At 33.1% G+C, this 23,797-nt stretch overlaps 3 protein-coding genes across 4 annotated transcripts; all 3 read right to left on the reverse strand.

Annotated features, from left to right (window-relative positions):
* Nucleotides 1-4,607: 4,607 nt before the first annotated feature.
* LOC111392936 (CBL-interacting protein kinase 2-like) lies at nt 4,608-6,753 on the reverse strand. The gene has a single exon (XM_023018347.1). The coding sequence runs from the start codon at nt 6,448-6,450 to the stop codon at nt 5,017-5,019; it is 1,434 nt and encodes a 477-aa protein (XP_022874115.1). The 5' UTR covers nt 6,451-6,753; the 3' UTR covers nt 4,608-5,016.
* Nucleotides 6,754-9,097: 2,344 nt separating this feature from the next.
* Nucleotides 9,098-14,334, reverse strand: LOC111392935 (CBL-interacting protein kinase 2-like). Its single transcript, XM_023018346.1, has 2 exons — nt 14,223-14,334; nt 9,098-11,370 (listed from the first exon to the last, which is right to left on the reverse strand). The coding sequence occupies exon 2, from the start codon at nt 10,935-10,937 to the stop codon at nt 9,504-9,506; it is 1,434 nt and encodes a 477-aa protein (XP_022874114.1). The 5' UTR covers nt 10,938-11,370; nt 14,223-14,334; the 3' UTR covers nt 9,098-9,503.
* A 5,774-nt stretch (nt 14,335-20,108) lies between these two features.
* On the reverse strand, nt 20,109-23,760 carry LOC111392956 (prosaposin-like). Of its 2 annotated transcripts, XM_023018366.1 has the most exons (6): nt 23,658-23,760; nt 23,061-23,173; nt 22,467-22,663; nt 22,077-22,274; nt 21,378-21,437; nt 20,109-20,534 (listed from the first exon to the last, which is right to left on the reverse strand). In XM_023018366.1, exons 2-6 carry the CDS (start codon nt 23,170-23,172, stop codon nt 20,370-20,372), a joined length of 732 nt encoding a protein of 243 aa, XP_022874134.1. In that variant the 5' UTR covers nt 23,173; nt 23,658-23,760; the 3' UTR covers nt 20,109-20,369. The 2 variants fall into 2 exon arrangements, with proteins under 2 accessions (XP_022874134.1, XP_022874135.1); XM_023018367.1 differs by lacking the exons at nt 21,378-21,437; nt 23,658-23,760 and having other exon boundaries at nt 23,061-23,634.
* Between the last annotated feature and the right edge of the window lie 37 nt (nt 23,761-23,797).

The raw sequence follows: 23,797 nt of genomic DNA on the forward strand, positions 1-23,797 counted from the left end.
CAGGATTTGCTCGAGCGGGCAAATAGCAGCAGGCTAGTGAAAATGTGGCTACTTTTATTCTCAGTCCATAATTTTGATCTCTTTAATGCAACTTCAATCAAAACTTCAATACCCACCAGAATTTGGGTTAAACCATAACAAATCTCCACCTTGAATCAAATTCCAATACAGGAAATTCCAAAAAAATCTCCAAAGTAAATACCACTCATCATCTTCCAAATAAGCTTCAATGGACTAAATCAATGACAAACTCCAACTAAGTCCAAGTAATGGTCAAACTGAGCAATAAAAAGTGGTTTTGTCATCATGTAGATAGTATTATCCTTGGTATCAATCTTGCTCACTTCACACACAAAATGATACATCACATCAATGTGCTTAGTCCTCTCATGAAACATCTAATCCTTACTGTAAAAAAATAAAATAAATAACACTCTAACTATCACAATATACTGTAGAAATCTGCAAGTCTTCACTTATTTCACCAATCAATCCCCTCAACCACATAGTCTCCTTACATGCCTTTGTAATGGCTATGTACTCTATCGCTACTTCTGCTGTAAACAAAGTTACTGTATTTTGTAAAATAACTTTCCAGCTGATTGCACAACCTTCAAGGGTAAACACATACTCTGTAAGTGATATCAAGACCCCTTACATAATATAAATCCAATGATTCCATCTGTATTTCTACCAAAATGCAAGCAGGCAATATTAGAGCCCTTCAAGTAGCTGAATATCATTGCATTGCTTTCCAATCTTCAATATCAGGATTTGTTATATATCTAATAATTGCACTAACTATATGTGTCAAATTTGGTCTTTACAAACCATAGTGTACATAAGCAAACCATATGTACTGGAATAATGAACCTGCGACATATAATTAATGTTTTTATCCGATTGAGGATACAATCCAGATGATAGTTTGAAGTAGGCAACCAAGAGAGCACCGACAGCTTTATCATTACGCATATTGAACCTCTGAAGTATATTCTCAATGTACCCTTCTAACTCAAGTACAATCTGCTTGCCTTTCTATCTCTCTAAATTTTCATACCAAGAATTTTATTTATTGCACCCAAATTTTTCATCTGAAACTCCTTACTAAGTTGAGATTCCACATTTCTAACATCTACTTTATCCTTAGCTGTTATGAACATATCATCAACATATAATAACAAGTATGTGATTGATCCACCTTCTTTTCTAAAGTATGTACAACTATCATAATTACTTCTAATGAAACTATGAGTAGTCATGAATGAATCGAACATTTTATACCAGTGCCTCGGTGACTGCTTCAGTTTATACAAAAATTTCTTCAACAAGTACATATAGTTTTCCTTTCTAGAAACTATCAAATCTTCTGGTTGTTGCATGTAAATGTTCTCCTCAAGTTCTCCATGCAAGAACGTTATCTTGACATTCATCTGCTTAAACTCCAAATCATTCTTTGCTACTATCCCAAATAAAATTCGAATTGAACTATACTTTAAAATTAGTGAAAACACATCTGTGAAGTCAACACATGGAATCTGACTGTAACCCTTTACTACAAATTTGGTCATATGCCTAGTATCTTCAATTCCTAATGTCCATTTTCTTCTTTTTGATCACGTACTTGCAGCAAACAACCCTTTCATTCTTAGGTAATTACACCAAGTCCCAAGTACCCTTTTTGTTCAATGACCCAATTTCCTTATGTATAACAATCAATCATCTATTAGAATTACTACAATTGACTGCCTCTGAATATGTAGCAAGCTCCTCATTTGAATCAATATCTGCAGACATACTCAAAGCATAAGCTACCAAATATGCTTTTCCATACTTCTATGGAGGTGTAATCTGCCTTCGAGCTCTTTCGTTATATTATTGAATACTGTGGTGTTGATGATTGTGTAGGCAAAGTATTACTATTTGTCAACTCTGGACTAGATTGATCTGTAGTAAACTATTTTGAAATCTCTTATTGTTTACCTAGACTAATTTTCAACTCTACTTAAGTTGAATGATTCCGTTCCTCAGTTTTATCAGAATTCCCACGTGATGAACCATGAACCATAGCAAGTATATCAACTACTAAATCTTTTCTAACCACCTCATTTCTTGTCTCAGATCACCACAATTTATACTCCTTCATACCTAATTTATATCCAAGAAAGATACACTTTCTAGACCTAGGCTCCACATTATCCACATGAGCGTAAGCAAGACACCAAAATATTTTTAAATCAGACTAACAAGAAGATTTACCAAACCATACCTTTTCTGGTATTTTTTCTCAATGACAACTAAAGGTCAACGATTAATCAAAAAAGAAGATGTAGTAGTAGCTTCAGTCCAAAATGTCTTAAGCAATCCAGAATCTGAAAGCATACAACGAACATTTTCCATCAAAGTTCTATTCATCCATTCTACCACACCATTCTGTTGAAGAGTTCTAACCAGAATCTCGAAACAAGATGTAATAGCAGCTTTAGTCCAAAATGTCTTAAGCAATCCAGAATCTGAAAGCATACAAAAAACATTTTCCATCAAAGTTCTATTAATCCGTTCTGTCACACTATTCTGTTGAGGAGTTCTAGGTATTTCAAGTGTCTCAAGATGTCTTTAGCTTTGCAGAAGTTATTGAATTCATTTGAACAAAACTCCAACCCATTATCTGTACATAGACGTTTCACCTATTTTTCAGTCTGTTTTTCTGTCAATATTTTTCACTTCGCGTTGTGGCTTCATTTAGTGAATTTGACTCTTTTTAATTTTTCAAAGTCATAATGATCACAAAATTTCATGTTACTGGTCTTTTGTTAATCAAGAAGTCCACTCCTACTCAATTCTGTTATAACCGTCTCTCTCATATCCTCAAGTTGCATATGCCAAAGTTTAGTAACTTCATCATCCATCGACAAAGAAGTGGAAACTGCGGCATTTCCTGAAACTATGAAGCCCTACAAAATGTACAACCGTGTAGAGTTTTGATGTCCCCTCATGACAATAAGATGCCCCGACTCACCTTCAAAACTCCACATTCACCAATGTTTTTATGGCCCTATATAAGATTTAGCTCTCAGTTCTGGAATGTGCATTCATCTATAAAATATAACCATCGAACATTATGATTCTGACTATACCAATACCGATAATTTTGCAAGGCTTGTTGTTTCACATAATCACGGCACCTTTCAAAACTCCTTCATATGTTGTAAACCAGTCCTTGTTGGGACATATATGGAAAATACATGCCAAGTCAAGAATCTATTCCTCATAAGGTTTGAAACCTATGTTAGAAATTACAAAAAGCTCTTCTCTACTTTGCCCATAAATTCCACAACATCAGTCTCCATTGTGTTAACATGTCTTTTTCCTTTATTAGGAGCGCCAATAGCTTTATTTCTATTTTTCAATGAATAGTAATCAGCTCTTATATGCCCATTCTTCTTACAATAATGACATACTTTCTCTGTATGTCTAGATTTTGATCTACCCCTCATCTTGACTCCCAGATTCTCTAACAAGATGCCTCATCTTCTTCTTAGATAGTAAAGCATTATAAGCCTCTTCCACATTGAGAGTATCCCAATTATAGAGAATAATATCTTTAAAAGTAACATATGATGGTGGCAACGTACACAACATCATCAAAGCCAAGTTCTTCTCGTCATACTTAACTTTCAATATCTCCAAATTGGCTACGATTTGAACATAGTTAAGTGATCATCTAATGCTGCACCTTCAAACATTCGGTGAGAATACAAGCGTCGTTTCAATTGTAACTTGCTAGTCAAATTCTTTCTCATACAATGTTGTTCTAACTTTAACCACAATGTAGCGGCATTTTTCTCCTTCATATCCTGAAGAATTTGATTTGATAGATTTAGGTGCATTTGGGATTGGACGTTTCCATCCCTACTCTGTTTCTCATTCTGCGTCCAAGTTGAAGGCATCTTATCAAAGCCAAGCAAGGCTTCCTTCAAGTCCATCTACGTGAGAAGTGCTCACATCTTCATTTGCCATATAGTAAATCTCGTGTTTCGATCTATGGTTGGCATGTGATAGCTTTGCCGCTCGAGCGCTAGGCAAGCGACAAGCAAACAACAAGTCTCTGTAGAAACTATACATGAATCATTGGAGAAGCAGGCTAGCGAAAATGAAACAACTTTTCTTTTCGATCCATAATTTTGACCTCTTTAAAACCAGTTCAATCAAAACTCCAATACCCACTCGAATTTGGATCAAACTATAGCTGTAAGCAAACAGATTGGAGAAAGGTAGTTTGGTTCAAGTTTGGGGCTATCAGTGAAATTCTGAATTATGTTTTGCTGTTAATTGTATCAAGAAACTGCAAGGGAATTTTATTCCTGATGATAATGCAACCAGCATTAGCACTTTTGATGGCAAAGGCAGTGGAAGTAGTGGCAGCAATAGAGTGGAAGTGGTGGTGCCAGTAATGTCGGTCCCACCACATTTACCAGGCATAGAAGACAATGTATAGGCACCACTGATTTTCTTTTGAAGTTTCTCTTGAAACATGCATGAAGGCTGCAACTGCTGTTTTATTTTGATTTCTTTTTCTCTGCGCATAACCCTACAGTATTTGATAATTGATAGTAATAACAATACTTTTGAATTTATACAACAGTAGCTGTATTTTACAGATAATGATACGTACCATACCTCGTATCCATTGTTTATAGCTGCTAAAAGATGATTTTGATATCTAAATATAATTCGCTACAACTTTCCTCTATCTAATGCTAGTGTCGGCCTTCTAATCCCAATTTCAACTCTTAGCCCAACTAGAATTTAAAAAAAAGAAGAAGAAGGGGGATTGTAACAAACAGATGCCCACAAGGCTTAGCAAACTGAATAAAGAAAAATTATACAGAAATGGACTAACCGAAACAAGTCATTAGTACTCAAAATAAGCATCAGAAACACCAATTTTCCAGAAATTAGACTGTATGTAAGAAGACTAGTTAAAATCAGGCCCGAAATATGTTCTCTTCATTATCAATTTGGATGCGTGACAACATCCAGTTGTGTAACTAGTGATGGCCGTACCTCTGGTTGTTCTTGTTGCTGCAGGGGCTGTGAGTGATCACCTTGCCATGTCCAAACAATGTCCTTTAATGATGGCCTTATGTCCTGCTTCATCATCTTCTGATATTCCAGTGTGTCTCCATTGGATTTCTTCATCTCGACTAAATAAAAACTTGGAGTAACCTCAAAGATTTCTGCATCTATAGACAAAACTCCCTTCCTGCCTTCCTTTGATCCTTCAAATTTTAACAATCCTCCATCCTTCTTCGATGCTTTCAGATTTAGACGCTTTGCTACTTGCTCTAATTTGGAGACGATGGTCTTGGAAGGTTGCTTAGATGTAAAACGGGCTTCTTTCTTTTGATCATTTTCCTCGAACAAGCTGGACAAGTCAAAACCGGGTGAAAGGGAGATGATATCGAAGGCATTCAAGTTTGTATGCGTTGCAAAATCTAGTTTCACACCTGTTGTGCTCTTGTTCTCCACAAAACTGAACATTGTTTCAGCATCAACTACTGCTTTTTTTACATCCATGTCTTGAATCAGAGAATCAGCACTACTTTTCGTGACTTTGGATGGGAAACCCTTACGAAACCAAAAATTTTCTATGATTTTGGATATGAAAATCCTGGTGTTTGGATTTGGATCCAGTATTTTTGAAATCAGCCTGCGAACATCAGGAGGAATCCAGTTAGGATATTTGAACTCTGCCTTGCTGATTTTTCTATACATCTCCATCAGATTTGAATCATGGAACGGGAGATATCCAGCTAATAGAACATATAAGATCACACCACATGACCAGATATCAGCTTTGGCACCATCATAGCCCCTCCTGTTGATCACTTCGGGAGAAACATAGGCAGGTGTCCCACATGTTGTGTGAAGTAAACCGTCCTGCCGCTTGGATTCCGCAAGAGCACTCAATCCAAAATCTGAGACTTTTAGGTTTCCATTTTCATCCAAAAGCAGGTTCTCAGGTTTAAGATCCCTGTGATAAACACCTCTACTATGGCAGAAATCAACTGCACTTATCAGCTGTTGAAAATATTTCCTTACAACATCTTCTTTCAGCTTCCCTTTGGCCACCTTGTTAAACAGCTCACCACCTTTTATATATTCCATGACAAAATATATCTTAGTTTTGGTGGCCATAACCTCATAAAGCTGAACAATATTTGGGTGCCTAACAAGTCTCATTACAGAGATTTCTCGTTTGATTTGATCAATCATCCCAGCCTTCAAGATCTTCTCCTTGTCAATTATCTTAATGGCCACATTCATGCCAGTCTTGAGATTTCTTGCATGGTGAACCTTGGCAAAGGTGCCTTGTCCAAGCAATTTCCCCAATTCAAACCTTTGCATTAACACACTTCCTTTATTTTCCATCTCTAAATCTACCATAACAGGTAAGAGCTAATTTTCTATTGCCCCCCACAAACAGTTTTATAGATATTTATGTCGAGAAATTAATACTCAGGAATGAAGTAACTCAACCATCTTCACAGAGGTCATGATACGAAACAATTTGTCCTCTAAAATACTTACCTACACTAGGTACTTGACTGAAAAAATGGATAGGGTTGTACGTTATCTGTCCTATCTTATCAAGGATAATATGGGGAAGCTCGTATGGAGCTTCAACCCCATCAACCTTAGAGAACGACTGTCTGTCCAGCAAGCACATTTTTCGGCATTCCCTGCAATTTCTTTCAAAGGAACCATCTTCACAGAGGTCATGATACGAAACAATTTGTCCTCTAAAATACTTACCTACACTAGGTACTTGACTGAAAAAATGGATAGGGTTGTACGTTATCTGTCCTATCTTATCAAGGATAATATGGGGAAGCTCGTATGGAGCTTCAACCCCATCAACCTTAGAGAACGACTGTCTGTCCAGCAAGCACATTTTTCGGCATTCCCTGCAATTTCTTTCAAAGAAAATACAGAAGAAGATGAGCAAGTAAAAGATTTTTTCCTCTGGAACACCTATCAAGTGAAGAAAAAGGTATGAATTCCAAATTCTTCACCGCCAAATGGATTAGATGTCCACCTGCAGATATTAGAAACAAGATATATGAATATCAAAATATTAATAACAAAAAGAAAGAATTCTTTACAGATTCCTATAAGCAGGATCACAGTAAAATATATGTCCACAGCATATAAATTTAATGCACATAGAAATATGGCAGTTAGAAGCATATTCGTTGTACCCATTCTCACCTTGAAACAATACAATTTAGCCCCTATTTGAGAATATTTTTTGGGGAAATGTATTTTAGAATAGTGATTTTCTAAGAATGTGTGGTTAAAAGATAGAGAAAAATTTTTGATTTACGTAAAAAATGAGTTTTGAATAAATGAATTTTGGAAAAAAAAGGGGGGGGGGGGGGGGGTAAAAAACCGTGTAGAGTTTTGATGTCCCCTCATGACAATAAGATGCCCCGACTCACCTTCAAAACTCCACATTCACCAAAGTTTTTATGGCCCTATATAAGATTTAGCTCTCAGTTTTGGAATGTGCATTCATCTATAAAATATAACCATCGAACATTATGATTCTGACTATACCAATACCGATAATTTTGCAAGGCTTGTTGTTTCACATAATCACGGCACCTTTCAAAACTCCTTCATATGTTGTAAACCAGTCCTTGTTGGGACATATATGGAAAATACATGCCAAGTCAAGAATCTATTCCTCATAAGGTTTGAAACCTATGTTAGAAATTACAAAAAGCTCTTCTCTACTTTGCCCATAAATTCCACAACATCAGTCTCCATTGTGTTAACATGTCTTTTTCCTTTATTAGGAGCGCCAATAGCTTTATTTCTATTTTTCAATGAATAGTAATCAGCTCTTATATGCCCATTCTTCTTACAATAATGACATACTTTCTCTGTATGTCTAGATTTTGATCTACCCCTCATCTTGACTCCCAGATTCTCTAACAAGATGCCTCATCTTCTTCTTAGATAGTAAAGCATTATAAGCCTCTTCCACATTGAGAGTATCCCAATTATAGAGAATAATATCTTTAAAAGTAACATATGATGGTGGCAACGTACACAACATCATCAAAGCCAAGTTCTTCTCGTCATACTTAACTTCCAATATCTCCAAATTGGCTACGATTTGAACATAGTTAAGTGATCATCTAATGCTGCACCTTCAAACATTCGGTGAGAATACAAGCGTCGTTTCAATTGTAACTTGCTAGTCAAATTCTTTCTCATACAATGTTGTTCTAACTTTAACCACAATGTAGCGGCATTTTTCTCCTTCATATCCTGAAGAATTTGATTTGATAGATTTAGGTGCATTTGGGATTGGACGTTTCCATCCCTACTCTGTTTCTCATTCTGCGTCCAAGTTGAAGGCATCTTATCAAAGCCAAGCAAGGCTTCCTTCAAGTCCATCTACGTGAGAAGTGCTCACATCTTCATTTGCCATATAGTAAATCTCGTGTTTCGATCTATGGTTGGCATGTGATAGCTTTGCCGCTCGAGCGCTAGGCAAGCGACAAGCAAACAACAAGTCTCTGTAGAAACTATACATGAATCATTGGAGAAGCAGGCTAGCGAAAATGAAACAACTTTTCTTTTCGATCCATAATTTTGACCTCTTTAAAACCAGTTCAATCAAAACTCCAATACCCACTCGAATTTGGATCAAACTATAGCTGTAAGCAAACAGATTGGAGAAAGGTAGTTTGGTTCAAGTTTGGGGCTATCAGTGAAATTCTGAATTATGTTTTGCTGTTAATTGTATCAAGAAACTGTAAGGGAATTTTATTCCTGATGATAATGCAACCAGCAATAGCACTTTTGATGGCAAAGGCAGTGGAAGTAGTGGCAGCAATAGAGTGGAAGTGGTGGTGCCGGTAATGTCGGTCCCACCACATTTACCAGGCATAGAAGACAATGTATAGGCACCACTGATTTTCTTTTGAAGTTTCTCTTGAAACATGCATGAAGGCTGCAACTGCTGTTTTATTTTGATTTCTTTTTCTCTGCGCATAACCCTACAGTATTTGATAATTGATAGTAATAACAATACTTTTGAATTTATACAACAGTAGCTGTATTTTACAGATAATGATACGTACCATACCTCGTATCCATTGTTTATAGCTGCTAAAAGATGATTTTGATATCTAAATATAATTCGCTACAACTTTCCTCTATCTAATGCTAGTGTCGGCCTTCTAATCCCAATTTCAACTCTTAGCCCAACTAGAATTTAAAAAAAAGAAGAAGAAGGGGGATTGTAACAAACAGATGCCCACAAGGCTTAGCAAACTGAAAAAAGAAAAATTATACAGAAATGGACTAACCGAAACAAGTCATTTAGTACTCAAAATAAGCATCAGAAACACCAATTTTCCAGAAATTAGACTGTATGTAAGAAGACTAGTTAAAATCAGGCCCGAAATATGTTCTCTTCATTATCAATTTGGATGCGTGACAACATCCAGTTGTGTAACTAGTGATGGCCGTACCTCTGGTTGTTCTTGTTGCTGCAGGGGCTGTGAGTGATCACCTTGCCATGTCCAAACAATGTCCTTTAATGATGGCCTTATGTCCTGCTTCATCATCTTCTGATATTCCAGTGTGTCTCCATTGGATTTCTTCATCTCGACTAAATAAAAACTTGGAGTAACCTCAAAGATTTCTGCATCTATAGACAAAACTCCCTTCCTGCCTTCCTTTGATCCTTCAAATTTTAACAATCCTCCATCCTTCTTCGATGCTTTCAGATTTAGACGCTTTGCTACTTGCTCTAATTTGGAGACGATGGTCTTGGAAGGTTGCTTAGATGTAAAACGGGCTTCTTTCTTTTGATCATTTTCCTCGAACAAGCTGGACAAGTCAAAACCGGGTGAAAGGGAGATGATATCGAAGGCATTCAAGTTTGTATGCGTTGCAAAATCTAGTTTCACACCTGTTGTGCTCTTGTTCTCCACAAAACTGAACATTGTTTCAGCATCAACTACTGCTTTTTTTACATCCATGTCTTGAATCAGAGAATCAGCACTACTTTTCGTGACTTTGGATGGGAAACCCTTACGAAACCAAAAATTTTCTATGATTTTGGATATGGAAATCCTGGTGTTTGGATTTGGATCCAGTATTTTTGAAATCAGCCTGCGAACATCAGGAGGAATCCAGTTAGGATATTTGAACTCTGCCTTGCTGATTTTTCTATACATCTCCATCAGATTTGAATCATGGAACGGGAGATATCCAGCTAATAGAACATATAAGATCACACCACATGACCAGATATCAGCTTTGGCACCATCATAGCCCCTCCTGTTGATCACTTCGGGAGAAACATAGGCAGGTGTCCCACATGTTGTGTGAAGTAAACCGTCCTGCCGCTTGGATTCCGCAAGAGCACTCAATCCAAAATCTGAGACTTTTAGGTTTCCATTTTCATCCAAAAGCAGGTTCTCAGGTTTAAGATCCCTGTGATAAACACCTCTACTATGGCAGAAATCAACTGTACTTATCAGCTGTTGAAAATATTTCCTTACAACATCTTCTTTCAGCTTCCCTTTGGCCACCTTGTTAAACAGCTCACCACCTTTTATATATTCCATGACAAAATATATCTTAGTTTTGGTGGCCATAACCTCATAAAGCTGAACAATATTTGGGTGCCTAACAAGTCTCATTACAGAGATTTCTCGTTTGATTTGATCAATCATCCCAGCCTTCAAGATCTTCTCCTTGTCAATTATCTTAATGGCCACATTCATGCCAGTCTTGAGATTTCTTGCATGGTGAACCTTGGCAAAGGTGCCTTGTCCAAGCAATTTCCCCAATTCAAACCTTTGCATTAACACACTTCCTTTATTTTCCATCTCTAAATCTACCATAACAGGTAAGAGCTAATTTTCTATTGCCCCCCACAAACAGTTTTATAGATATTTATGTCGAGAAATTAATACTCAGGAATGAAGTAACTCAACCATCTTCACAGAGGTCATGATACGAAACAATTTGTCCTCTAAAATACTTACCTACACTAGGTACTTGACTGAAAAAATGGATAGGGTTGTACGTTATCTGTCCTATCTTATCAAGGATAATATGGGGAAGCTCGTATGGAGCTTCAACCCCATCAACCTTAGAGAACGACTGTCTGTCCAGCAAGCACATTTTTCGGCATTCCCTGCAATTTCTTTCAAAGGAGGAGAAAATACTGAAGAAGATGAGCAAGTAAAAGATTTTTTCCTCTGGAACACCTATCAAGTGAAGAAAAAGGTATGAATTCCAAATTCTTCACCGCCAAATGGATTAGATGTCCACCTGCAGATATTAGAAACAAGATATATGAATATCAAAATATTAATAACAAAAAGAAAGAATTCTTTACAGATTCCTATAAGCAGGATCACAGTAAAATATATGTCCACAGCATATAAATTTAATGCACATAGAAATATGGCAGTTAGAAGCATATTCGTTGTACCCATTCTCACCTTGAAACAATACAATTTAGCCCCTATTTGAGAATATTTTTTGGGGAAATGTATTTTAGAATAGTGATTTTCTAAGAATGTGTGGTTAAAAGATAGAGAAAAATTTTTGATTTACGTAAAAAATGAGTTTTGAATAAATGAATTTTGGAAAAAAAAGGGGGGGGGGGGGGGGGGTTCAAACAGGGGCTCAATGGAACTAAAACCTTATAATCAATGATCCTGTAATATCTCTATGCAAGCTAAAAAAAAGTCCCATGAGCAAATGATGGCGGCACCATACAACCGTGCTAACATTTGGAACTAAAATAAAGAATCTCACATGCTCAAATCCTACTAAGTTAAATTTTTTAAAATTATATCTAATCAGAATTGAAAAATAATATTCGTCAAACATAAATAAGAAACTCAACAGAGAAATCCGGGCTGGAAGGCCATTTCCAACTACCAGAACTTGCACTATTTTGCACCAAATTTTGCGTCAAACTAAAATTCATCTTCAACCATTACACCAAAACTTACATTAAATGAACAATGTTTAACCTTTTCTTCTCTTCTTTTATTCTTAATAATTTATTTATTAATTTGAAATATTATTTATTTATTTACTCTATAAATACATAAATTACTAAATAAATAATTACATCAAATTGAGGAAAATATTAAATTCATTAATAAATATAAAAAACATATTACAATTAGGAAAAACACTACAAAAATAAAAATATTAAATCATGCCATTAAAAAATAGTGCATTGCATTTCAAGTTTGGATATTATGATATTAGAAGTCAAAATTCTGGAAAAAAAAAGAAAAAGAAACTAGCGAGGAAAGACATTAGAATTACGAAATCCAAGAAATTGGAAATGACAGAATATTGTGAGGAGAATAAAATTTTGTTGAAAAATTTGAGTTCAATAACAAATTCAAACCTACGTTTGTTCTTTCAAAACAAACAAGTAAGAATTTTACAAAAAAAAAGAGCTCAACAACAAGATAAAGGATCTGAAAATTCATCTATTTTGTTTGGAAATTATTTTGAGGATATTAGGGGATCCAAAAGCAATCTTCCAGATTACTAAACTATGCAGTTGTTTTTATGTATCGTTTTCCTTAAATAAAATTAGATTGATGTATATATGTCGTTGTTATAATACATTTCGTGTAAACTTTAAATAATCGTGTTTGTTATAATTTATTTTAATTTTTTTGTATTCTTATTTTACTTAATTCATTAATTCTTATTTTTTACATTTAAAATTTATTTTAAATGCAAATAATAATAATAATTTATCGTATTAAAAATATATATAACACAAATGACACATACTTTTAATCAATTTATTAGGAAAATGAAAATAAAAGGTAAAATAGACTTTGGACCATTTGGTGCAAATTGAATAATGCTGCACGCAAATGGTGCGAAGTTTGGTATTGCATTAGAGTAGTTTTGGACCATTTTTTGGCGCAATTTGGTGTTTTGATGTCTCCATTGGAGATGGACCTAAGGACATCTCCAATGGATGCATCAAAACACCAAATTTGGTGCAAAAGCTCTCTAATATGGCATCAAAATTTGCACCATTTTGGTGCAAAATGGTACAAAATGAATAATATTGCACTATATTTGGTGCAACACTATTCAATTTACACCATTTCGTACCAAATAGTGCAAAGTCATATTTGTCAATTTTTTTTTTCCATTTGCCAAAGTAATTGATGGAGGCTATTTGTGTCATTTGTGTTATATATTTTTAATACAATTATTATAATTATTAATTTTATTATTATGTGCATTCAAAATAAATTGTAAATGTAAAAAATCATAAATAATGAATTAATTAAAGTAAGAATAAAAAAACTAAAATATAACAAACACAATTATTTAAAGATAACATGAAATATATTACAACAACAACATACATACATTAATCTAGGATAAAGAGGCTCACATTGCACTTATGAATTTAACATTTTTGTTAATTTAACATAATTATTTATTTAATAATTTTTTTATTTGTAAAATAAATAAATAAATAATTTTTCAAATAAATAAATTATTTAGAATAAAAAAAGAGAAGGAAATGATTAAATACTATTCATTTACTGTAAGTTTTAATATAATGATTGGAAATGATTTTTAATTTGATGCAAAATGATGTAAATTTTGATGTAGAGTTAGATATGGCGTAACAGCATTAGAATGAAAAGAAACTGAGAAACTTACTTCGATAAAAATATATCAAAGAATTTGAATTCAACAAAAAGCGTGAACTTTATTAAAACTTCAATAATTATTTGAAAATGTACCAAAATATTAGGGCTAGGGCGGGGTCATTCTTGAAACAATTCCATCTTGATCTAAAAACATTCAGTTTTGTAACTGAGAAAGCCAGCTCGCATCAATCTTTTAATGGATTAACCCCTCGAAATTGAAACATCATAGATCTTAACAGAAAAATGATTAAGAATTCTTCTTGTCTAAAACCTCCCAGAATCGAACAGCATAGATTTTGCCTTAAACAGCGATTAAATTGCATAAACAGATGCAGGGAAACCAAAAGAATGACATAAATTCACAGCGAACAAATAAAAAATTTCCAACAATATAGTTATACATGTTTCGAGATTATGCTACATATATACATAATCTAAATAGAAATTGAAGCTGAATCTCCGTACCTTGAAATTATCGAGCTTGTAACTGCAAAATTAGATTTTATATGTATGTATAGTGTGTGTATAGATCTCTGTCTCAGTTTGAGGCAAAGCAGAGATGAGCATTAGGACTTTTATACAATTTTCATGTCGACGGCTATTTTGAATTAATTGTTCCAATGGTCACTGAACTTATGTCCATATTTTTTTTTGGTCACCAAACTTTAAATATCGAGTTTTGATCATTGAACTTAGATTTATGTTTTCGATTGCTTATTAAAATTTAAAATGTTGAGTTTTGACTACTGAACTTTGAAAAATATTGTGCGTTATTCATTAGCATAAATGTTGAATTTTGAAAAATGTCGAATTTATGGTGAGTAATATATAACATTTTTCAAAATTTAGTAGTCAAAACTCAACATTTTAAACTTCAATCAGTGAACAATCAAAGACATGAATCTAAATCCAATGACTAAAACTCGACATTTTAAATTACAGTGATCTATCAAAGACATGGATCTAAATTCACTAACCATTAGAATAATTAACTCGATTATTTTATTGAAATGCCTGCCACCTGTATTATATTAGGTAATTGTCTATCATTTATATTTGGGAAAACAGAATTTTACTATCAAAATAATTTTTAAGAAACTTAACAACTGAGGGAGATACTATCACGACCAAATTGTTAGAATTGATTAATTAATATCCATACTTTTGTTAATTTAACTTATTCGTTTTCATGTATAGTTGGATGTTCAGTTTTAATTTTTTTAATTTTATTTTCGAATGTTTGCTTGATATAGATTTTTAACATTTAAAGTAGATAAAATTTGATGGATCTAATAAAATGTGTAGCTTAAAATGAAATTTGATTAATTAATAGCTTTTTAAAAGTGCCTATCGATTTTGCCGCTAATGGATTGCTTTGCTGTCAAGCATCATTACAAAAATTTTGAATTGGAAAATAATTTTCCGCCCATGTTTGAATCTTCTTATAAATTATATTTTATTTTTCTCTTTTCTATTTTTAACCACACAATTTTTTATAAAATAATATTATACGTAAATCTAAAACTTTTCTTTCTTTTGTAACTACTCTTTTTCAAAAAGAGTAGAACATACTATTCTACTCATTTTCATTTTAAAAAAACGGGGCTCAATTTCCACCTAGAAATTAATATAATTTCCAGTAAAGAATTGTTGGGATTTAAGTTTGAACCTTTACCAAAAATTTCGAAAAAGTTAAAAATAAACGCGTAACGCGTTTGATCTCAATTATTGCTTCTTCCTTTTTCCCAAGTTTGATGAGTGGTTAATTTTCACCTTAGAGAATATAAACTTCAAATACTCTTTTTTATCTTTCTTGTTTGACAACGTATTAATTTCTAACATAGGGTCTATTTGGGCCCGATTTTTTCATCCAAAAAATTGATTTTTTGACCGTTATTTCACTATTCCAACCGTCATATTTGTCTTCTTCTCTCACAGGTGAACCTCACTTTTCTCCTAACGGTCAAAAAATCAATTCTCAAAATCACTCTCAAACATGCTCTAATACTAATAACAAGAATTTAGGTTATCTTTCTTCTTCGACAATGTTCCGTATTCTATAATCTTCTTGACCCAAACATGTTTCTATTGTTTTTCTTTTCTTTTTTTTAATATATGACATAAATATTTATTTGTTATTCTGAAATTCAAATATGATTTTATTTATTTTTTATGGAAGTGTTTAATTTGGACCCGCCAGGTCGGTGTTGTGTCCCTTGTTAATATGGGACTCCCATTCGAAAGCATCTTCCAATCGTCCTTCAATTTCACTATCCAATAGGAGAAGTACACGTAATTATCTATTTTCCTGAGTCAACGTAGTTTCAAATCACTATCACACGTTTCCTTTTCTGATTGGTTAATTAGCCCAACACTGTATTGGATTCACTGGTTCTTGTTTGGTCTCTCCACGTCGTGTTTTATGATTCTGGATCTTTCTCGGACTTTTGTTTTTGTTATTTGTTACTAAATTCCAGAAAAATAACAGATATTTTTCTTGATTCGTATCGATTCCAGATCTCCCCACCGGCTTTATTTTTGTTTTTATAAACTTAATTCAAAAAAAAAAAAATAATAAAACATTTATTTGATGGTCAACTTTAAAGGAAACTTTAGATATCAACACGATTTGATTTCAACAATTTTTTGAACATTTTCAAATTACGTCATTTTAAACAATTTAATTTTTTCTAAAATAAAACCAAACTATTTTTTACAATTTGATTTGGTTTCTAACCATGATCGTAGAGGCGTAAAATAATATGTTTTAAAAAAACTGAAAAAGAAAATATTACACAAATGTTTTAAACTAATTTATTTGTCTCAATGGAAGTTTAAACTAATAAATAATATTGCGGTTTCATTTTTAGAATGAGAAAATTATTATCATAAACAAATCGTTATTTTTCTAAAGAGTCAACCGAAGCCGATTAGCAAGTAAATTTGTTGAAGCATATTGATAATAAATAGTATATCTTGAGTAAACAAATACTTTTTCTATTAAACAAATTTGAGTGAACGGTTCGATTTGATTTCAAGTGATTATCGAAACCTGTATAATATAGACCAAAATCAATAGTTTAAAATTTACATTTTTAATTCAAATTGGCGGATTGGCAATTTTTTGTTCACCCTTACCATGTCTAATAAGGTGAATTATATAATATTAACAGGGAAATTGGTATAATTGGTCACTAACCTTTGTCCATCTTGATTTTTTTGTCCAAACATTTAAATCGTGGTGCAAAAGATCCAAAACCTTTGAATTTTTAACACGATTGCTCTTTTCGGATCGATTTGTACGAAAAGATAGTTAGCTCAGCGCTTGGACAACACTTTCTTTTCAAGGTAAATTGCATATGTAGTCCCTACTTTGGCAATAGTAGCAATCGTCTTCTTAACAATATTGATCAATTTAATACAATACCAAATATGCCCTTAAAGCTATCGCAGTATATTTTTAATAAGAGACTTATTATTTGTGAAATATTTCTCTATATAAAATGTACGTCGAAGTTCCATAAAAAGAAATGAGTAATCACAAGAACACTTTGTGGTTCTCGAGTTTGCTCTATATTGTTTTAATAGACGTCTTGCAAATCCTCGTTAACTAAGGAATAAACATTGGAACCTTTCTTACAAGTTCTTCCTTTCGGCAGTTTCACTTTTGGGTCTAACTCACAAGCTTCGAAAAGTAGTTCCATAATTTTAAAAGGATTACCACCTCGTACATATCTACATATAGATTAAGCCTTATTTCAATAAAATTCAAGATCCAAAACATTACAATATTTGTTATCGAAAAGATTGAAAGATATTTATCACATGCATGGAAATCATTTTGATCTTCAAATTTTGTCATTCTTGAAAATCTTATCTCAATGGATAAGTTGTAACACTATGACAATGCACTTTTGTATTTTTGTCTTTAAACTTTATGCCAATTACATATTTAAAAGCATAAAATTCACCAAAATTCTTCGTGTCTATCTTCTTAGAGATCAAATCTTAATTTTCCCTATTGTTTAAGCGTGATCCCATCTTTGGATGTGAAATAACATTGTGCAATGTTTGGCTTAATTCTTAAAGATGGAAATTACAATGTGTCAATATACAATTTGCATCAATTAAATATGGTAAGTGCAGTATAAATAATGCTTATTTGAAACGGAGAGTATTAAGTATACGATAAAGTACAATGAACTTGAATTGACATATGGTAGATATATTAAAGTTGAAGATATTTATCAACATAGTTATCACAACGAAAGAGTAACATTTTTAAATAATTTGATTAGTTTTAGGATTTCACCAGACGAAATGCTTTTATATTATTTCCATGAGAAGATGACTTGCAGAAAGATAATTTTAAATAGAAGACCTAAAATTAGGATTGGATGTCTGGCGGTTCAATCCGAATATTTCAATATATGGAACCATTCATTACACTTTGAGTATTTCGTAAATAGGAGAAATCGGGTCTTGTAATTACTGGAATCGAACCCGAAACCAATTGATCAATTTGACTTGATGTTCAGTTTTACTCATAACCTTATTTGAAAAATCGTGTGTTGACAATACAAATTACCTTCTCGGTATCTATTAGAATAGAAGAAATCAAATATATCACAAAATACATATTTCAACACCTTCTTAATCTATTGAAAATATGTTATCAAATAACATCCAATATCAAGTATAATAGCATGCTATATCATACTTGAAACTTGCGAACTTGCTACTTGCTCGGTCGGATCATTGGATTGGAATAAATTGTAAAGAGGAAAAAAAAAAAAAAAAAACCTTATAAAAACTACAAATTTGGTTCTAGAGTCGAGTACTCGGTTGAAGAATCGGAAACTCCATTTTTTATTCGAAGATTCGTTGCAATTTAAATGTCCATCCCTACCTGAAACCTCCCACCTCCTGCTTTTCTATGTAATTTGACTATTTCTAAGGCTTGTCTTGTGCATTTTTTTAACTGGAGATGTTGGCATTTGGTCTGCTGTAGAGGCGTAATTGGAAGTATCAAATGGTATCTACAACCTACTTTAGTAGTTTTTCTTCTTCCCCCCCTTTTTTTTCCTTCTAGTTATTATTTTTATTATTATTATTTTGGAAGCCAAGGAATCCACATTTGTCGAGAGTTACTTTATTTATTTATTTTTGGGAAGCTAAGGAATCCACATTTCTCAAGATCTTAGCACGAGACCCTATTGATGAATATGACAAGCAAACAGAAAATTCCGAATAGTCCAGAGTCACATCTTTTTTAAACTCGAGAGTTAGAAAATATTTATTTGTTACATGGGCTATGATACATCGCTTGAGGCTCTAGTGGCATTTAGAGCTCGTTTGACATGATTTTTGTTTTTGCTTTTTGTAGAAGGACTTTTGGAGGAAGTTTAATTTTTATAATGTCCCGAAAGTTTTATAGAATAAAATTATTGTCCTATCTGTTATATTTTTATAATTATGGAAAGTTACGGACTAAGGTAAAATAGTACTAAATTCAATACTATTTTGGGTCAAAAAATAATTTTTGATAGAGTGATAATTAGTAAATCAATATTGAACTCTTTTTGTAGCTTGTAATTAATTAAAAGTTTTTGACTCGAGAAAAGTTAATTCGAATGAGCGAAGCCTAATTTCAAAGAAGCTATCATTAATTTGTATTTGATTAAGTTGGTTATTCATCGGCAGCCACTTGTGATGATATAAAATTTTAATCCTTGGATTAGAATGAAAGATTGATTAACTATGCTAATTTAATACAATTTACACATTGTTTTATTATTTGACTAGAAAAATATATATTTAATATATGTTTACTTAAATTCTTATCAACTTTTTCCAAAGCTGTCCTGATTCAAATTCTAGTACAACAAGTCCTCCTCACTGTTTTCTAATATATATATATATACATAAAGAAATATTATGGAGTATATCATTTTGTCATATATATTTTTAGAGTAGCTCATTAAGTTGCCCGAATGTAATGAATTTGGTAATGATTTAAAATTTAAAAAACGTGAGTCGTCACAATTTTTGTTTGAAAAGTAATTTTTAAAAGCAAGTCAAATTGAACCAGCTTTTTCTAAATATGCTTTTAACTATCAGAAGCACTTTAATAAAATTAGCCAAATGAATTCAAAAGTAACTTTTGAATTTCAAAAGCTCCTTTTAACTTTTCAAAAGTCATGTCAAACAAACCCTTAGATCAATACGTTATTTAGAATACTTAAAATTTATCGCTCATGGCACCCAGCTTTGGTCTTGGTCCACTTGATGGTCTTGTGATGTCTTAGTGGAAGTGAATAACATAAAATTTAAATGATTATAAATCGTGGATTCTACAAAATACGTTAATAACATTAATTGTTATTCTACATAACTTGTGGATAAAAAGTATATCACTTCATAGAACCTGATAGGCTGATACAGTGATTTTAAAGATGAAAAGATTATCTTGTCACTAAAAACTATTAACACATCATAAGAATATTATTTACATCAAACCAAACAGTGATCTCCATTTATCGAACAAAGTAGAAATGAAATAACGTTTCATTCTTACTTGGCAACATCACCATCCTGGTTTAGATCACTTCCTTAAGATGCAGCAACCATGGATGCTCCTGTCCTTAACATTGCTTGCTCCGTACTTATTGCAGCAGGATTACAAGCACGCAACATTTTACATACATCGTTTGTTTCCAAAAACTGCTCGGCATTGACAAGGATAGCAGGGGCATACTTGAAAACCTGTCTCTTACACTGCCAGAAAAAAATAATAATAATAATAAATAAATTGATAGTAAGCTAATCGAAGAGATTAAATTGAATCCATAGCATTAGCCTCTCACTTATAACAAATTTTCACGCCCCGAGAGATTATTTACAAGTGCAGATAATACCGGACCTCAACCATCAGACTAAGAGCACGTTTGGCTAAGCTTAAATGCTTACATATAAGTAAATAAGTGAGTAGAAAGAACATATCCAAGATAAATGTTTTAAGTATTTATATCTGATACTGATGGTATGTTGGAATATAAAAAGGTTTTGGCCGGGAAAAATACTCGAGGTCTGGAAATAGTTCATTTTGTCAACTAAATGTAACAGCTCTGGGAATCGTTGTTCAACTAACAGAGGCTCCCCCCCACCCTTTTTTTATGGTTCTAACCATAAATAATGTGATGTGGGTAATCATGTTCTTAGAAAATACTATAAAGAGTTGAAGTACTGAATTTCAGCATGTATTCATCAGACTTAAATAATTAGGCATAAAAAAGGGCTTCTTACTTTCAGGGATGTACCATTCAAGAGGATGAACAGAGCCTATGTCATGTCAAATTACCAAGCCTAATTTAGCCCCTACTCGGTGTAGATTAAAAGTTGATTAAAATCTCAAGTCAAAGTCGCCAATTAATTTTAACCGTACATTTCACGGGATCCACAACTTTTCAACTACACTTTCCATCAACTTTTATCAAAATCTATTAAAAATCTGAGGGATAAAATAATTTACCATGGTTCAAGCACATCAATTTCAGTGATGGAACCTTGGAGATGAAAAGATTTTACAAATGCCTAGATATCCCATAGAACTGTTCTTACCTTATTGACACGGTCTTTCATAGCACCACATGCCTTCATAAGCAGCTCGATTATTTCTAACTGAGAAAACAAAAGAATATAAAAATAATAAAGAGCTATGTTTCATAGAGCTAAAACTAAATGCTGGGTGATTTATTAAGAGAATGATGAAGGTTTATTAAGGACCAGTTAAAAAACTTATAAAGCTTGCCGGCCTACTCATCATTGTAAAACAGAGTTGACAATGTGAGGTTTCCCTTCACCTTGTACATTAGAGCCCTGTTTGGCACAAATTAAAATCTAGATTTGAATCTAAATCAAAGTCAACAATTAATTTAACCATATATTTTATAGGTCCCACAATTTTTCAACCATACATTTCATCAACTTCGATTAATATATTTAAAAAATCTAATTTTAATCACCATCAAATAGGGGCTAAATATCTCAATTAAACTCCTGAACTGAAGTCAAAGGGATCTTGCCCTCAACATAGGTTACAGAAACACACCCGACCGATTCTTGTCATTCTTGTTCTCTAATATCATGATAAAAGCCCATGGGTCGACTGCATCATTAGAAAATCGGCTTGACAATGTGAGATTTCCCTTCAACTTATAGATTTCACATCTCAATTTTACTTGCGTGATCTGGAACGTGCTAACAAATAACTAGTCCTAGTAAAAATAAGACACCAATCAGCTGAGGACTCAATATTACCTGTGTGTGGGGGTCCTTCAACTTCATTAAGGCCTCTGTGACAGCTTGATGGCACAAATTACATTTATCGTTAACAAGATGCTGAGAAATGGAAACTACTTTTTCGCAAAGGTCAACCTTCCGACAGAATTCTCCTGGTTGCATTGAAGAAACCTCTAAGAAAAAGAGTGGGACATAATAGTCCATCAAAGTAATGCACTGCAAGGACAAGACTCACAAGAGTCAGAATAAGATCGTCATAATTTGAAATTGGCTGTCACTGAAGGTCTACTCACATTTAAAAAAATGTTCATGTTTTGGTCATATATATATATATATATAATGGAAGAATGGAATGATGGCATTGAATTTCAATACATAATTATCACTTAATCAAAGTTCTATATATACCTGTTTCTTGAATGTTGGGATCCTAAAGCAGGATTTATTAAGGATGCCAATAATCTCTGTTTGAGTTTTGTTCTCTGAAAGGTAATTAAGAGCCTCAGTAGCAAATTCTTCACATAATGTGCACGGTTTTTCATTCTTGGTAACGTCATCCATGTATTGAGCTTCTCCCTCAAGCAGCTTATTATTTGTCTGTGCGGCTGTTAGAAGCAGAAGGAATTAGTATTTTACAGCAATGTGATCAGTTTTGCGTGAATTATCAAGAAAAGTCATAGTATTTTCAAGCAGATCCAAACATGCATTGTCAAGTAAACAAACTCTGTGTTCAGGCTGAGACTGAGCACATATGGCTAAGCTTGAAAAGTTCACTTATAAGTAAATAAGTTAGTCTAAAATATGTAGGTTATACTCAAAATTGAAAATAAGTTACTAATTTTGATACTAAGTAAGAAACTCCTTTTACTTTAAAGTAAGAACAAATTAGCTTATCCAAACATGTTTCGAAATAAAAATGATACTTAAAAGTAACTTCTACTAATTTTTTTGCTCAGCTAAACGTGTCTCGAGGTGTCTACTCTCATAGTGGTAAAGAAGTACCTGAAGTAATTACCCGTCCCACAGTGAAGTGATTAGCTGTTTCCAGATCTCTAGCATTGCAGCACCAGCATGTGCTCAGCATAAAAAGAACCAAGAGCACCCTTGTATCCATGCTGCCAAAACAGATACTAGGTCAACCCAAAACCATAAAATGGCAATACAGTAAGCAAGAAAAAGAAATGTCCAATACTTTAGCATTATATTGAAAAAAGGATGAATATTACATATGCAACAAAGATTATTCCTTAAAGGATAAAATAAAGAAAACAGAAAAATAAAACAACTTTCAGATGGGCAATCATCAATCTTTTTTGCTGAAATATATTCATAGTGCTTAGCAGACGTGGAATAATACTCCGTTTTCTCCTAGTGAAACATATTATGTGATCTTTATTCACGTTAACGGGTTTACGGTAATAAAACTCAATTAAAGATAATTTTTTTAAAACAGAAGACCCCACTATGTGGCCAAACTAACCATAAGAATCAGAACTACAAACCAAAGACAACATACTCGAAAGCAGATGTGCAAAAATGCAAGATAGTTATAAATCACATGATAAGCAAAGTAAATTGTAACAACTACTAAGCACACACCTTCCTTTTACAAGCTAGATATAAGGGTGGGTTATTCCTTGTGTGTTTGTAAAATTGTAATTCAAATATCAAACTCAGACAAAGAAATATAAGTTTTTGCATTTAGCTTTTACTCAATATCAAGAGGCACAAGCATCAGC

The sequence above is a fragment of the Olea europaea genome, unplaced genomic scaffold, assembly GCF_002742605.1.
Source record: "Olea europaea var. sylvestris unplaced genomic scaffold, O_europaea_v1 scaffold998, whole genome shotgun sequence".
NCBI lineage: Eukaryota > Viridiplantae > Streptophyta > Magnoliopsida > Lamiales > Oleaceae > Olea > Olea europaea.

Bases quoted from the DNA above. Each gene is read 5' to 3' on its own strand.
- LOC111392936 (XM_023018347.1), bottom strand. From the start codon at position 6,450: ATGGTAGATTTAGAGATGGAAAATAAAGGAAGTGTGTTAATGCAAAGG.
- LOC111392935 (XM_023018346.1), bottom strand. From the start codon at position 10,937: ATGGTAGATTTAGAGATGGAAAATAAAGGAAGTGTGTTAATGCAAAGG.
- LOC111392956 (XM_023018366.1), bottom strand. From the start codon at position 23,172: ATGGATACAAGGGTGCTCTTGGTTCTTTTTATGCTGAGCACATGCTGG. The intron at 22,664-23,060 runs GTACTTCTTTAC...TGCTTCTAACAG, and splicing joins GGGACGGGTAATTACTTCAG to CCGCACAGACAAATAATAAG. The intron at 22,275-22,466 runs GTATATATAGAA...TTGTCCTTGCAG, and splicing joins TCCCAACATTCAAGAAACAG to TGCATTACTTTGATGGACTA.